The sequence below is a fragment of the Microcaecilia unicolor genome, chromosome 10 (assembly GCF_901765095.1).
Source record: "Microcaecilia unicolor chromosome 10, aMicUni1.1, whole genome shotgun sequence".
In the NCBI taxonomy this organism is placed as follows: domain Eukaryota; kingdom Metazoa; phylum Chordata; class Amphibia; order Gymnophiona; family Siphonopidae; genus Microcaecilia; species Microcaecilia unicolor.
Genome location: NC_044040.1, coordinates 125,511,266 through 125,526,456, shown reverse-complemented (window position 1 = coordinate 125,526,456; position 15,191 = coordinate 125,511,266). Strand labels below are relative to the sequence as shown.

Genomic DNA, 15,191 nt, shown 5'->3' with positions numbered 1-15,191 from the left:
TGTTCTGGGGCGTTCGTTCGCTGTGAGGAAAGTTCATGTTATGCTACTTTGCGGTTTAACACTGCTTTGGAAGCTTCAAAATACTGAGAGGCAGATGGAGCTAGCCGTCCTAGAGGCACTATGGTTTTCAGTGTTCTCTATCTCCCCCTGCTGGTAGGTGGACACAACCCATTCGTAATGGATTCATCTGCTGTGACTAAAGGAAAGAAAATTACCAAGGTAAGAACCTAATTTTCCCTTGAATCCCATCCCCACCCCCCTTCCCGGTCCACATACACCAAGATTTGAAGTTCTGCCAAACAGTAACCTGCAAGGTTGGGTTCTAATAGGTTAACCAACAATTCCTGATAAATAACGTACAATATCCCCCTTTATCATTTTGGTTACTCTTTTCTTTGAACCTGTTCTAATTCTGCATATCTTTTTTGAGATACAGGGACCAGACTTGAACACAATACTCAAGGTGAGGTCACACCATGGAGCGATAAAGAGGCATTATAGTTTTCTGAGTCTTATTTTGTATCCCTTTCCTAATAATTCCTAGCATTCTGTTTGCTTTTTTGGCCGCTGCCACACACCGGGCAGAAGATTTCAGCATATTGTGTACAATGACACCGGGTATGCTGGCTGTCTGGTGCTCCACTGCCTTTGGGATCTGGTGGCTGAGCGTAGCTGCTGGCTCCCCTCACCCTCAATGCGACGGGCAGTTTCTGACTTTTCAAAACAGCCCAGGAGGGTTAGTGAGAGATTTCCCTCAATGTCTGCTGAGGCTGCTTTTGCCTTGGCATTGGGATGCACTGTCCCAATGCTTTTGGTGGGATCGGTCGACCGTTTTAGATCCTGCTGCAGTTCATCTGCTGCAAGAGACATCTCAACCCCTTTAGGGATTTGGGGTGGGGGTCAGTGTCCCTTCTCCTGTCCTGGGCTCAGATCTCAGAGTGATCCTGCATGTTAAGCAGGCACTAGCAGCTAATGTTAGTGCCCTTTTGGTTGGGGGGACCCCTCCCTAGGCTTGGAGGGGGGGTGGCATGGCAGGGGCCTTGCTCCTGGGGCTAAAAGACACAGAGGTGACCATGTGCTGGCAGGAGGTTCTTAGACATCTGGAGGTGGCTGTGATGATTCAGAGGGCGTGTTGCAGTCTCAGTCACTGTGACTCAGAGGTAGAGCTCCCTTAACCCCTCCTCCCCCCCCCCCCCCCCCGCAATCCAGAGAAGCTCTCCTCAGTTGTATGCTTGCTTTGGTGGGAAGAACTTTCTTGACAAGGTGCTGTCTTTCATGATGGCAGAGTGGGAGGCCATAAGTGTAGTCCTTCGGGGGACCAAGGCTCTGGACAGGCTGTATCCTCTCCCTCCTGAGGAGGTTGCTAGGTATTGGCTGTTTCCCAAGGTGGACACTGTAACCAAATAGACCATCAACCCTGTAGAAGGGGACTCAGTTCTCAAGGAGATGCATGAGAAGGTGAAATAGCAGCTCAAGCTGGCCTTTTCCTCCACTACAGCAGTCTGTTGTGTGGGGCTGTCGTCATGTGTGGGGGAGCTATTTGGCTAAAGCTATCTCAAGATGTGCCAGAAAGGGTCCAAGAATGCTTCCATGGCCAAACCCTGTTCTAGGGAAGGAGGCCAGTTTCGGATAGGTATCAGCCCAAGTCTGCTCTGGGGCATAATAGGCCCTTCAAGTCTGGGGTCTTTTTGTGGCTTTAACAGGTCAGGAGATTCTGGGAGCTCCATCTCTGTCGGAAGCTCCCGAGGTGCACAAAATAGAGGGAGCCGGGCCCCTCACTGGCTTGAATAGGGGACAGGCTGGCCTTCTTCAGCCATGAGTAGGCCCATGTCACCTCAGACCAATGGGTCCTCAAGGTGATCGATTGCCTGGAGTTTGCTCATCCAGTCCGCAACAGATTTATGGTCTCATCCTGTGGTTCATCTATAAAGTGCCAGGTCATCTGTCACTTTCCAGCATCTGCTAGTTCTGGTCATAGTGGGGCCCAGGTTGCTACTCCAGTTGTGTCATGGTCCCAAAGAAAGGCGGTTCCTTATGGTCCATCTTTGGCCAAGGGGTCAATTAATACTTCAAGTTCTGTAGGCGCAAATACAGTACTAGAAAATAAGTAATTATTTTGGACTTCTGCAAGAAGTATGACTGCACCTAAGGTGGCCCTAAGGTTCAGGTAGTGCTGTCCCCAAGTAGGAATAATGCCAATGTGGAAATACATTACTTATGATCAAGGCTGCAAGTTAATCGCAGTTAACTATGCGAGTAATGCATTATTAATTGTGATTAAAGAATTTAGTCACACTACAGCATCTCCTGTTTCCTCTGGACATTTCTTCTGCTCTCTTCCACTCCCGACCCCTGTCCTCAGCTTGATCCAGGATTCAACATCATTCCTCGCATGTCAGCCTACCTTAAAAATGGTCTGTTGTTCCCCAGCTTTTGCAGTGGTGCATATATGTTGCCTTCAGTCTGCGCCAAAGCTTTCCCTCTGGCCTGTTTTGCCTCCTGTGATATTACTTTTGTTTTTGCATGGGCGGGATGAGTCAAATGGAAAGCTTTGGACCTGGCCGCAGGCAGTCACTGCCAGGGACCAACAGAAGACCACCTTGAAGGAAGACTTGGGGAGAGGGGAATTGAGAGGGGACAGATGCCGAACCCTGAGTGGGGGGAGTGGAGTAAGCTGCAGACCTGCAAGCAGAACTGGAGGGGTCACCAGTGGAAGCTATTGCCAAAGCAGTAGGCTCCAGCAGCCACAAAAGAATTTTGTGTTGCTCACCACAAAAGTGCTGCTACTCATGAGAGTGAAGGGGAGGAAGGGTGAGGTGCTGAACAATAGGCATAGACCCCCCCCCCACGCCATTGCCGACCCCCGCCGCCACCACCACCACCAGCTTTGACTCCCCCCCCCGGCCGACGACCCTCTCGACCCCCCCCCCCCGCCGCCAACCCTCCCCCGCCATCGCCTACCTTTGCTAGCGGGGGACCCCAACCCCCGCCAGCCGAGGTCCTCTTCTTCCTTCGTTCTGTTTCTGAGTCTGACGTTCTGTACGTACAACATGCAGGATGTCAGACTCACAGAAACAGAATGAAGCCTTGCGATCTGCAGGGCTTCGTTCTGTTTTGTGCAGGACGTCAGACTCAGAAACAGAACGAAGGAAGACGAGGACCTCGGCTGGCATTGTTTGGGTTCCCCCGCCAGCAAAGGTAGCAGACGGCGACGGCGGGATGATGGCGGGTTGGAGGCCAGAGGGGGTGTTGAGAGGGTCGTTGACAGGGGGGTCCAGGGCCAAATCTACGGGTGCCCAGGCCCCTGTGGCCCCACGTAGCTACGCTCCTGCTCTGGACAGCCTTTAGTTGTTCGCTTCACGAGAGGTTTGCTTTTGTCAAATCTCCCAGTCAAACCTCTGCCAGTGTCATGGGATCTCAACGTCGTTCTCACCCAGCTGGTGAGAACTGCTGCCATCTGAAGTACTTGACCTGGAAGGTCATCTTTTTGGTGGCTGTTACTTCAGCTTGTAGAGTCGGTTAGCTTCATGCTTGCTTCAGGCCTTAGTGGTGGATGCATCTTATACTAAGTTTTATCACATAAGTACATAAGTAATGCCATACTGGGAAAAGACCAAGGGTCCATCGAGCCCAGCATCCTGTCCACGACAGCAGCCAATCCAGGCCAAGGGCACCTGGCAAGCTTCCCAAACGTACAAACATTCTATACATGTTATTCCTGGAATTTTGGAGTTTTCCAAGTCCGTTTAGTAGCGGTTTATGGACTTGTCCTTTAGGAAACCGTCCAACCCCTTTTTAAACTCTGCTAAGCTAACCGCCTTCACCACTTTCTCCGGCAACGAATTCCAGAGTTTAATTACACGTTGGGTGAAGAAATATTTTCTCCGATTTGTTTTAAATTTACTACACTGTAGTTTCATTGCATGCCCCCTAGTATTTTTGGAAAGCGTGAACAGACGCTTCACATCCACCTGTTCCACTCCACTCATTATTTTATATACCTCTATCATGTCTCCCCTCAGCCGTCTCTTCTCCAAGCTGTATAGCCCTAGCCTCCTTAGTCTTTCTTCATAGGGAAGTCGTCCCATCCCCGCTATCATTTTAGTTGCCCTTCGCTGCACCTTTTCCAATTCTACTATATCTTTCTTGAGATGCGGCGACCAGAATTGAACACAATACTCAAGGTGCGGTCGCACCATGGAGCGATACAACGGCATTATAACATCCTCACACCTGTTTTCCATACCTTTCCTAATAATACCCAACATTCTATTCACTTTCTTAGCCGCAGCAGCACACTGAGCAGAAGGTTTCAGTGTGTTATCGACAACGACACCCAGATCCCTTTCTTGGTCCGTAACTCCTAACGTGGAACCTTGCATGACGTAGCTATAATTCGGGTTCTTTGTTCCCACACGCATCACCTTGCACTTGCTCACATTAAACATCATCTGCCATTTAGCCGCCCAGTCTCCCAGTCTCGTAAGGTCCTCTTGTAATTTTTCACAATCCTGTCGCGATTTAACGACTTTGAATAACTTTGTGTCATCAGCAAATTTAATTACCTCGCTAGTTACTCCCATCTCTAAATCATTTATAAATATATTAAAAAGCAGCGGTCCTAGCACGGACCCTTGAGGAACCCCACTAACTACCCTTCTCCATTGTGAATACTGCCCATTTAACCCCACTCTCTGTTTCCTATCCTTCAACCAGTTTTTAATCCACAATAGGACATTTCCTCCTATCCCATGACCCTCCAATTTCCTCTGTAGCCTTTCATGAGGTACCTTGTCAAACGCCTTTTGAAAATCCAGATACACAATGTCAACCGACTCCCCTTTGTCCACATGTTTGTTCACTCCTTCAAAGAATTGAAGTAAATTGGTCAGGCAAGATTTCTCCACACAAAAGCCATGCTGACTTGGTCTCAGTAATCCATGTCCTCGGATGTGCTCTGTAAATTTGTTTTTGATAATAGCCTCTACCATTTTCCCCGGCACCGACGTCAGACTCACCGGTCTATAATTTCCCGGATCTCCCCTGGAGCCTTTTTTAAAAAATGGGCGTTACATTGGCCACCCTCCAATCTTCCGGTACCACGCTCGATTTTAAGGATAAGTTGCATATCACTAGCAGTAGCTCCGCAAGCTCGTTTTTCAGTTCTATCAGTACTCTAGGATGAATACCATCCGGTCCAGGAGATTTGCTACTCTTCAGTTTGCCGAACTGCCCCATTACGTCCTCCAGGTTTACCGTGAAGTCAGTAAGTTTCTCCGACTCGTCCGCTTGAAATACCATTTCCGACACCGGTATCCCACCCAAATCTTCCTCGGTGAAGACCGAAGCAAAGAATTCATTCAGTCTCTCCGCTACGTCTTTGTCTTCCTTGATCGCCCCTTTTACCCCTCGGTCATCCAGCGGCCCAACCGATTCTTTTGCCGGCTTCCTGCTTTTAATATACCGAAAAAATTTTTTACTTTGTTTTTTTGCCTCTAATGCTATCTTTTTTTCATACTCCCTCTTGGCCTTCTTAATCTGCGCCTCTGTATGCACCCTAAGTTCTTGCCGAAGGTCATGTCAGAGTTCCATCTGAACCAGTTGATTGTCTTGCTAACATTCTTTCCCTGACCTCAAGCTCACCCTGGCGAGGGCACTTTTCACACCTTGGATGGCAAGCGAGCATTGGTCTGTCACATGGAGTGGACAAGGCCCCACAGACAGTCTGCCCAATTTTTTGTTTCTTTTGATCCCGACAGGATGGGGGGGGTCGCCATCAGTCTCTAATTGGCTGGCAGATTACATTTGTTTCACTTATGCCTAGGCTGGGCTGACCCTAGAGGATCATGTCAAGGCTCACAATGTCAGAGCCATGGCTGCATCGGTAGCCCACTTGCGGTAAGCCTCCATCGAAGAAATTTGCAAGGCTGTGACATGGTCTTCAGTTCACATATTCACATCTCATTACTGCCTTGAGCAGGATACCCAATGCAACAGTCAGTTTGGGCAGACAGTGTTTCAGAATCTGTTTCAGGTCTAGAATCCAACTCCACACCCCCTAGGCCCATTTTATTCTGTTCCAGGCTGCACTCTCACTCAGTTTGTATATAGTTTCAGGTTAATTTGAGTTATGTCCTCGCCGTTGCGAGGCCCGGTTGACCAGTGTTTGTTGTTTTCGGTGAATCTGGATGCTAGGGATTTTGAGAATTAATGGCCTGCTTGCCCTCGGAGAAAGCGAAGGTACTTACCTGTAGCAGGTCTTCTCCGAGGACAGCAGACCTTATATTCTCACAAACCCTCCCACCTCCCCTAGAAGTTGTCTTTTATTTTTTTTCTTTTTATGCTGTAGTATTTAACTGTGATAACTGCATTCTCACGGCGGGCAGGGAGCATGTCTCGCTCTCCTGAAAGCTTTGTTAAGCTTGTCATAAGCTTCGTACTGGGCAGTGCGGCGCCATGTTACCCAATTTTGAGAATATAAGACCTGCTGTTCTCAGGGAATACCTGCTACAAGTAGGTATCTTTGCTTTCTGTTGGCAGCCTATGAGGGAGAGGCACTGGGCCTGATGGATGGGGAGCAGGTATGAGGGGGTTACTCCCAGACATGTATAGGCATAGCCACAGCCACATGATCTCACTCCTGATTGCTCCCAAAACACCACTTTGGTCCAAAAACACCAAAACCACCCACCCTGCAACTGTTCCCTCACCCCTTGAAATGGCTTGGCACAAAAAATCTAGCTCCCTAGAACTGTTACCACCTCAGAAAATGACCCCTGCAATGGCCTCCTAATCTCTCCCTCCCCCCCAAGCCACCCATACTGTCTTGCATGTAGTCCTCAGACTTCCAGCTGGAAGGATGGCTAACATGTTTGAATGTTTTTCAGAATTTAAAACTTCTGTAGGGCAGCTTTGGGTAATGTGGTATATAAAGAGTGAGAGGGTCATGGATTTCTGTGGTACAACCAAGGTGGTTTGTTTTTTTATTATTTGCAGGTAGTGTCTGCCCCTACTGAGCTCATAATCTCATTTTTTGTACCTGGGCTAATGGAGGCTTAAGTGACTTGCACAGAGTCACAAGGAGCTGCAGTGAGACTTGAACCCAGTTCGACTGGTTTTCAGGCCACTGCACTAACCACTAGGCTACTACTCTCCCTTTTGTCCCCATCTCATGCCCAGCATCTTCCTCCTTTACTGCCACTGCTCCCCCTGCCCTACCTCACCTCTTGCTGGACTCCGGTTCCTTTTACTTCATGCACTGGGTGGGCAAGCTGCTGATTTTTTTCCCCCCCCCTGAAAATCAGAGGTCATACTGCATAAGGTCATCTTTAACAGTGTCCGGTTATTCACCAAGCAGTGTCTGCCCACCCGAGCTCTATGCATTGTATTCCATTTTGTCTTAAAATCTGTCTTTCTGCAAATCCCAGCCCTCTCTTGACCATTCCTGGATTTGGGCTTCAGCTGAATCATCTTCACATTAGACTACTGGTTTTTACAGCTTCATGTGCCCTCCTACAATATAGGCTATGTCTTTCTCCTGACTTTAAGCAACACAGTGGTCTAAGTCTTTCTCCTTTTAACACCACACACTTTCCTAATATTGCAGTGTATTGGTATAGTCTTTCATTAGCTTCTGTAGCGTCATGTTGAATGATGATGGCATGGAGTTCTATCTCATGGCCATTTGGGGTATCTGTGAAATTGAGCAGTTGTCGAGAGCCTAGTTTCTAGTAAGTAGGCATGAAAGTCACAATAAAAATCTAACATTATTGGCATTATGTAAGCCACATTGAGCCTGCAAATAGGTGGGAAAATGTGGGATACAAATGTAACAAATAACTAAATATTACAGATCAGAAACAATTCAGTGTGACATATGTATAATTATGGGGGAAATCAGGAGGTGGGGTGTGTCTTTTTCACATCACTGTAGTACGCCTCTAATTTAGGCCTCAAATAACAGAGCTGGCTCATTAGATGTTCCTCTAGCAGCAGAGCTTGGTGAATCTGGTTTCTCATATGCTTTTTTTTAATTTAATTTTAGGAAGCTGACCACTGTAACATGTCTGGAATCAAGAGACTGATTGAGGGTAGTGACCCGGATTATGAGGAGATCTCGGCTGTGCATCAGAATAAACGACAAAAAGTAGTTGAGTTGTCAGGTGAACGATGTTACTTTTTTCTTTATTAAAGTAAACATGGGTCCCAATGCAATAATCTGCACCACTTTTTAGCAGTTTATTCCTTGATTTTTCCATGCTAATCTTACTTCCAGTGCAGTAAAAAATATCCTATATAGTAATTCTCACCTCCAACATTCTAATGTGCCTGGTACCGTGGCTCCCTCGGAGGTGGTCTGCTAGGCAGTTTAGAATGCACTGGTGTCAGTGATGTCACTGACAGCTGATTCCAAGGCAAGGGGAGGAGTACCTACTCCTCCCCCTGCCTGAGAAACAGCTGCCAGTGCCCCCCCCCCCTCAGCGCAACACCCAAGCCCCTGCCCTGCAAAACCACGAGCCAGGCAGGGGGAGGAGTAGGGAAACTCGCGGAGTGTGTTTCCTTACTCCTCCCCCTGCCTACCAGTCAGCTATCAGTGCCCTCCCCTAGGCGCAACACCCAAGCCCCTCCGCCACGGCGCAGCACCCAAGACCCCCCGGCGCATCACCAAAGCCCCTACCCCCCCTCAGGCACATCAACTCCCTCGCCACCCGCAGCTGCCAATACTAACGCTGTCCGGCCGCTGCTGCTACTCCTGTGGAGCAGCAGCAGCAGCTGGTACAAAAAGAAAAAAGCCAAAAAAAGAATTTTAACCTGAAACGCGGCTCCGTAGACAGCCATCTAGCATTGGCTGTCGTCACTGCAGCCGCTCCTCCTCTCCCTTCCACGTCACTGCCCCTGCAGGAAGACCCCGGAAGAGCGCAGCGACATCAGAGGGGAGAGGAGGAGCGACTGCAGAGATGACAGCCTGTTTCAGGTTTAAAATCATTTTTTGGCTTTTTTCTTTTTGTACCGGCCGCTGCTGCTCAACAGGAGACGCAGCAGCGGCCGGACAGTGTTAGTATTGGCGGATGCGGGTGGCAAGGGGGTTGATGTGCCCGGGGGGGGGGGGGGGGTAGGGGTTTGGGTGGTGCGCCGAGGGGGGAGGGGAGGGTCGCTGGACATGGGTGGCTGGAGGGGGGCAGGGGGAGGGGAGGGTCGCTGGACATGGATGGCTGCAGGGGGGCAGGGAAGAGGAAGGTGAGGAGGGGGTCTTGAGATCAGATGGGTGGCGGCAGGGGAGACAGGACGCTGCAGGGGGGGCAGGGGGAGAGGAGGGTCACTGGACATGGGTGGCTGCAGGGGGGCAGGGGAGAGAGGTGGGTCGCTGGACATGGGTGGCTACAGGGGGGGCAAGGGGAAAGGAGAGGAGGGTCGTTGGACATGGGTGGCTGCAGGGGGGGCATGGGAGAGAGGTGGGTTGCTGGACATGGGTGGCTACAGGGGGGGCAAGGGGAAAGGAGAGGAGGGTCGCTGGACATGGGTAGCTGCAGGGGGAGAGGAGAGTCGCTGGACATGGGTGGGAGCAGGGAAGAGAGGAGGGCTGCTGCACAAGCGTGGCTGCAGGGGCAGAGGAGGGTTGGTGGGGAGGGGGTCCTGAGACCAGATGGGTGGCTGCAGGGGGGGCAGGGGAGATAGGAAGGACGCTGCAGGGGGGGGATTATCTTGCTAGCGCCCGTTTCATTGCCTACCGAAAAGGGCCTTTTATACTAGTTAGTACATAAAACCAGTGGAAAGGATAGCGCAGTAGGGATGTAAAACTCGTGCAAATTGGTGATTTAAGAAATGGCTCCTGTTTCCATAACGTCCCACAGATCAATCCAGAGATGTGGGTTGTGTCCCTCTACCAGCAGTTGGAGATAGAGAGAACCTCCGAGGTTTGCTATATGTGGACCTGTGCAGCCAAGTAAACCTCAGTATTCTCTCTATCTAGCAGGTGGAGGGACATCTCTGTGCAGCTCTGGTTTGATCTGGCTACTGGTATCCTTTGGGCCTAGTTTAGCACAGTCAGGGGTTGAGTGGCTGTTTGTAGCTTCTGGCCAGGTACCTCCCGGTCTCCCCCTACCTTTCCTCCGTCGCCCAGGGCTGTGGGCCTGATCGGGCGTTGCCTTTCTCTCCTGAGTAAAAAAAAAAAAAAAAAAAGTAAGCGTCTCTTTAAGAGAGTGTTTTTGTTTAATCATACAGAGGAGCTAGACGGGCTGCCGAGTCTGTTTGAGGGGCAGGCGTTTGTGGAGCATGTCAGTGCCTTCTGAGGTGGCTAAGCGTAGTTCCCAGTGTGGGGGCCGGAGAGCAGCATCGGGGGAGTGTGAGTCGTGCCACCATCAGCCCACAGCAGGTGTTCAGCGCGACAGGGGTTCCCCTTAGGCGTCCGGTGAGTCGGAAGCACAGGGGATAGTTTCGGCGGTTTCTTCAGGGCAGTTAGTGCAGCACGCGTCGGCGGGCGCCATTTTTTCCTCTCGGGCGTGACCAGCTCCGCACATGGCGGTTGACAGGAGGCACAGCGCGCTTCTGTGGCACAGGCTCAGATGGAGGAAAGCAACTTAGAGGGAGCAGGGGAGTCCCTTTCAGTTCCTTTTTCCCCGGATTTTGTTTTATTAATGCACAATGCCTTTCTTCTGAAGAGGTCAAGAGCTTCTCTTCATGCAGCCCCGTCTCTTCCTCAGCAAACTTCGGTTGTTGCAGCCTCTCAGTCTTTCCTGCCAAAACGTCCCTGGGTGGAGATTTTGGATCCCGAGGAGCTATCTGACACAGATGGCCGGGTTTTGTCTCCAGGCTTTCCCTCAGAATCGTTGGATTTGGCAGATGAGGTCACCCTGCCTTCTGAGGAGGGGGATGACCCGATGGCTGCCCGCCTTTTTCGCAGGGAAGAGCTTCCCTCCCTGATTATTAGGGCTTTTGAGGTTTTGGCCATTTCACCCCCTGAATCGTCAGGGGGAACAGGTCCGGTGCCCTGTTATGTCTGGCACCAAATGCCCACCTCGTTCCTTTCACGGTCATGAGGCCATGAAAATCCTTACTTCGGCGCAGTGGGATATGCTGAACAGTGGGCTTAAGGTTGCTAGAGCTATGTCGCCTTTTTACGTGCTGCCTGCTGCTGACTTAGACTTGCTGAAGGGTCCTACGGTAGATTCATTAATCACAGCGGTCACTAAGAAAACCACTCTCCCTGTAGAGGGTGACACGGCGCTCAAGGACCCTCAGGATCGTAAGTTAGAGACTTTCTTGAAGCTGTCCTTTGAAGTAGCGGCCCTTTCCCTGCAAGCTTCAGTTTGTGGCTCCTATGTGGCGCAGGCATGCTTATCGTGGGTACAGAAACCCTCCACTCCGGAGGACCTCGTGGCTGTTTTTCTGGCCTTAGAGTCCAGTTTAGCCTTCCTTGCGGATCTTCTTTATGATCTTTTGAGGGCTTCGGCGAAGGAGGTTTCCCTAGTGGTTACTGCGCGTTGCTGGCTGTGGTTGCAACATTGGGCTGCAGACGTGGCCTCTAAATCACGGCTGGCAAGGCTTCCTTTTAGGGGAAAGCTTTTGTTTGGGAGAGACCTAGAACAGATTGTAAAGGACCTCGGGGACTCTAAGGGCCAGCGCCTCCCAGTGGACAGGTCCAAATTTGTGCGACTGGCAGGACCTAGACCTAAGTTTAGGGATACACGTCGTTACTGTCCAGGTCGCGGGGCCTCTTTTCAGAGAGCAAGGTCTTCTCAGAGATCTCAGCCCTTTCAAGGTGACAGGCGGGCCTTCTTTTCCAGTAACAGAAACCAGTCCGCAGCCAGATCCGCCCAATGATGAGGCCCTGGTCCATCTCCAGCCGGTTATTGGGGGCAGGCTGTCCCTATTCCTGGTGGAGTGGACCAGGGTAAATTCCGACGGATTGGTTTTGGAGGTTATCAGAGACGGCTACAAGTTGGAATTAGCTCGTCCGATAGTAGACTCGTTTCTGGAATCTCCTTGCAAGTCTCCCACCAAGGTGCGGGCAGTTCGTCACACCCTCCTCAGCTTACAACGACTGGGAGCCGTCCAGCCTGTCCCCCTAGCAGAAAGAGGGTGCAGTCGATACTCCATTTATTTTGTGGTGCCAAAAAAGGGCAGTTCTTGGCGACCTGTCCTAGATCTCAAGTGCGTCAACAGGTCCTTATGGGTTCGGCATTTCTGCATGGAAACCCTCCGCTCGGTGATCGCAGTGGTACAGCCAGGGGAGTTTTTGACGTCTCTCGATCTCAGAGGCCTATTTACACATTCCAATTTGGCCTCCCCATAGGCGTTTTCTTCGCTTTGCAGTACTCGGTCGTCATTTTCAATTCAAAGCGATGCCCTTCGGCCTAGCCACAGCACCTCAGACTTTTTCCAAGATCTTTGTTGTAGTGGCGGCCTTTCTCAGAAAGGAAGGGATTCAAGTCTATCCTTATCTAGACGACTGGCTTGTGCGGGTGTCTTCTTTCGAGGAGAGTTGACGGGCAACCGACAGAGTGATCGGGTTGCTTCAATCGCTTGGTTGGGTGATCAACTTCCCAAAGTGCAGCCTTACGCCCTGGAATACTTGGGAGTGTGCTTCGATACCCGAACAGGGATAGTTTCTCTTCCTTCAGCTGGAGCACAGCGGTTGCAGGGTCAGTTGCGAGCTCTGTTCCAAACTCCAAACCCGCGGGCTTGGGACTATGTACAAGTTCTGGGTTTCATGGCCTCCACCTTGGACGTCGTAAAGTGGGCCAGAGCTCACATGCGCTCCCTGCAGTGGCACCTTCTGAGCCTTTGGTCTCCTCTCTTGGAGGATTACGAGGTTCGGGTGCCATGTTCGACCCGTCTGCACACAATCATGCACTGGTGGTTCATTCAAAAGAATCTGGTGTTGGGCATTCCTCTGCAAACCCCGGAATGGAAGATCGTGATCACGGATGCGTCACTGTCTGGTTTGGGGGCTCATTGCCTCCAACAGACGGCCCAGGGCATTTGGACCTCGATGGAGGCGTCTTGGTTCATCAACCACTTGGAGTTGCGGGCAATTCGTCTGGCCCTTCGGGAGTTTCTCTCTTTTCTCCGTGGTTGCCCAGTTCGAATTCTCTCGGACAATGCGACAGCGGTCGCCTACGTGAACCGTTGGGGGGCACCAGGAGTGCACCAGTAGCACGTAATGTGGCCCTGATCTGCTGTTGGACAGAGACTCATCTCTCTCTTGACGGTGGCTCATATAGCAGGGTCACAGAATGTGCAAGCGGACTTTCTCAGTTGCCACCAGTTGGCACTGGGGGAGTGGACACTCTCCCCTCTGGCCTTCGATCAGATAGCTGCCCATTGGGGGATGCCGGTGATGGACTTAATGGACACTGCATTCAATGCAAAGGTTCCCTGTTTCTTCAGCAGGGGAAGAGAGCTGAGCTTGGAAGGCATCAATGTTGTTCTACAACTTTGGCCCAGGGGCCTGCTCTATGTTTTTCCTCCCTTGGCCTATGGTGGGCAGGTTACTGACTTGCATTGCCAGTCATCCTGGTCGAGTGATCCTGGTGGCCTTGGATTGGCCCAGATGTCCCTGGTACGCAGATATGGTCAGGCTCCTGTTCGATCGTCCTCCCCGGCTCCAGGCGCAAGATGGTCTCTTGCTACAGGGACCAGTCATGATGGAGGATCCCTCCCCCTTTGGTGTTATGGCCTGGCCCTTGAAAGGGCGAAGTTGAGAAGGAAAGGGTATCCGGACGCGATTATTGCTACGATGCTTCAGGCTCGGAAAAGATCCACCTCGATAGTTTATGCTAGGGTGTGGCATACCTTCGATTCGTGGTGTGCGAGTTGGGGATTGTCAGCGGCTTCGGTATCGGTTATCCTTGCATTTCTTCAGGGGGGTGTAAAGAAATCACTCTCGTTGAGTTCTCTTAAGGTGCAGGTGGCAGCTTTAGAGGCCGGCTTCAGGGGGCTTCAATCGCCTCCCACCCGGATGTGGTTCGTTTTTTGAGAGGCGTAAATCGGTTGCGTCCTCCGCATGTGCCAGTTCTGCCATCCTGGAACCTTAATCTAGTTCCCGAAGCACTTCAGTGTCCTCCTTTCAAACCCTTATCGGGGATTACAGTTAAGGATCTTACCTTGAAGGTGCTTTTTCCTAGTAGCCATGGACTTCGGCTCGGAGAATTTCAGAGTTGCAGGCTCTTTCTTGCAGAGACCCCTTCCTGCGTTTTACGGAGGCGGGGGTATCGATTAGGACAGTTCTTCGTTTTTGCCCAAGGTGGTTTCTCGTTTCCATTTGGGGCAGTCTCTGCATTTGCCGACTTTTCGCCAGGAAGATTACCCCAAGCAATTCCAGGCTCTTTGCTGCCTCGACGTGAGACGGGCTGTTCTCAGGTATTTGGAAGTGACGAATTTCGTCTTTCTGACCATCTCTTTGTCCTTTTTGAGGCAGTAAGAAGGGTCATATGGCTTCCAAGGCCACCATAGCCTGTTGGGTGCAGGAGGCCATCACTTCGGCCTACTGGCATTGGGCAAACAAGCCCCTCCGCAAATTTGTGCTCATTCTACGCGAGCTCAGGCTTCCTCCTATGCAGAGTCCCATTTGGTTTCTCTGGAAGATATCTGCAGAGCTGCTACATGGACTTCGGTCCACAGATCTAAGATGGCCGCTACCAAGAGGTCACGGAGCAGGCTAGCTCCGTGACCCAGGTTGATAGTTAACGCGATCAAAAGTGAGCCGCGCGCCCCCCAGACCTCGGATGGACCAACGAACCGAACCGAAGGTCATCTGCATCCGAACCCAACCGACGGTCTCACCTGAGGCTCCCACGGTCAACGACCACCCATTCGAGTCACGCTGCAGGCCGGGTCGTGCAGAGCTGCTAGGGGTAGGCCGCGACTCCCTCTATGCTTGGACATTCTGGCAACCCATTGCCACACCAATAGGCAGAAACTCCCTCTCCGCCCGGAAAGACTGGCGCCCATTGCCCAGAAATCCATCGGGAGTACACTAGCGCTCTGACTCCTGTACCACTCTAGCTGTTGGACAGGAGGGCAGACGGAAACACTGCAAGCGAGCTGACTTCCTCCAAAGACGGACTGCGAAAAGCCTCCAGCTGCCAGTACCCGGACTCCTGTACCGTTCTAGCTGTTGTACCGGAGGGCAGACCGGAAACATTGCCGGTGAGCCGACTTTCTCCAAAGACAGACTGCGGAAAGCCTCC

The 15,191-nt window shown here is 51.2% G+C and overlaps 1 protein-coding gene across 1 annotated transcript in view; it reads left to right on the top strand.

The window, feature by feature from the left end:
* YEATS2 (YEATS domain containing 2) overlaps positions 1-15,191 on the top strand; it is a 1,439,149-nt gene that overhangs the window by 24,048 nt on the left and 1,399,910 nt on the right. Inside the window, 1 exon segment of the mRNA XM_030217135.1 lies at positions 8,045-8,162. Within this exon segment, the coding sequence (XP_030072995.1) occupies positions 8,063-8,162 (100 nt within the window). The 5' untranslated portion in view covers positions 8,045-8,062.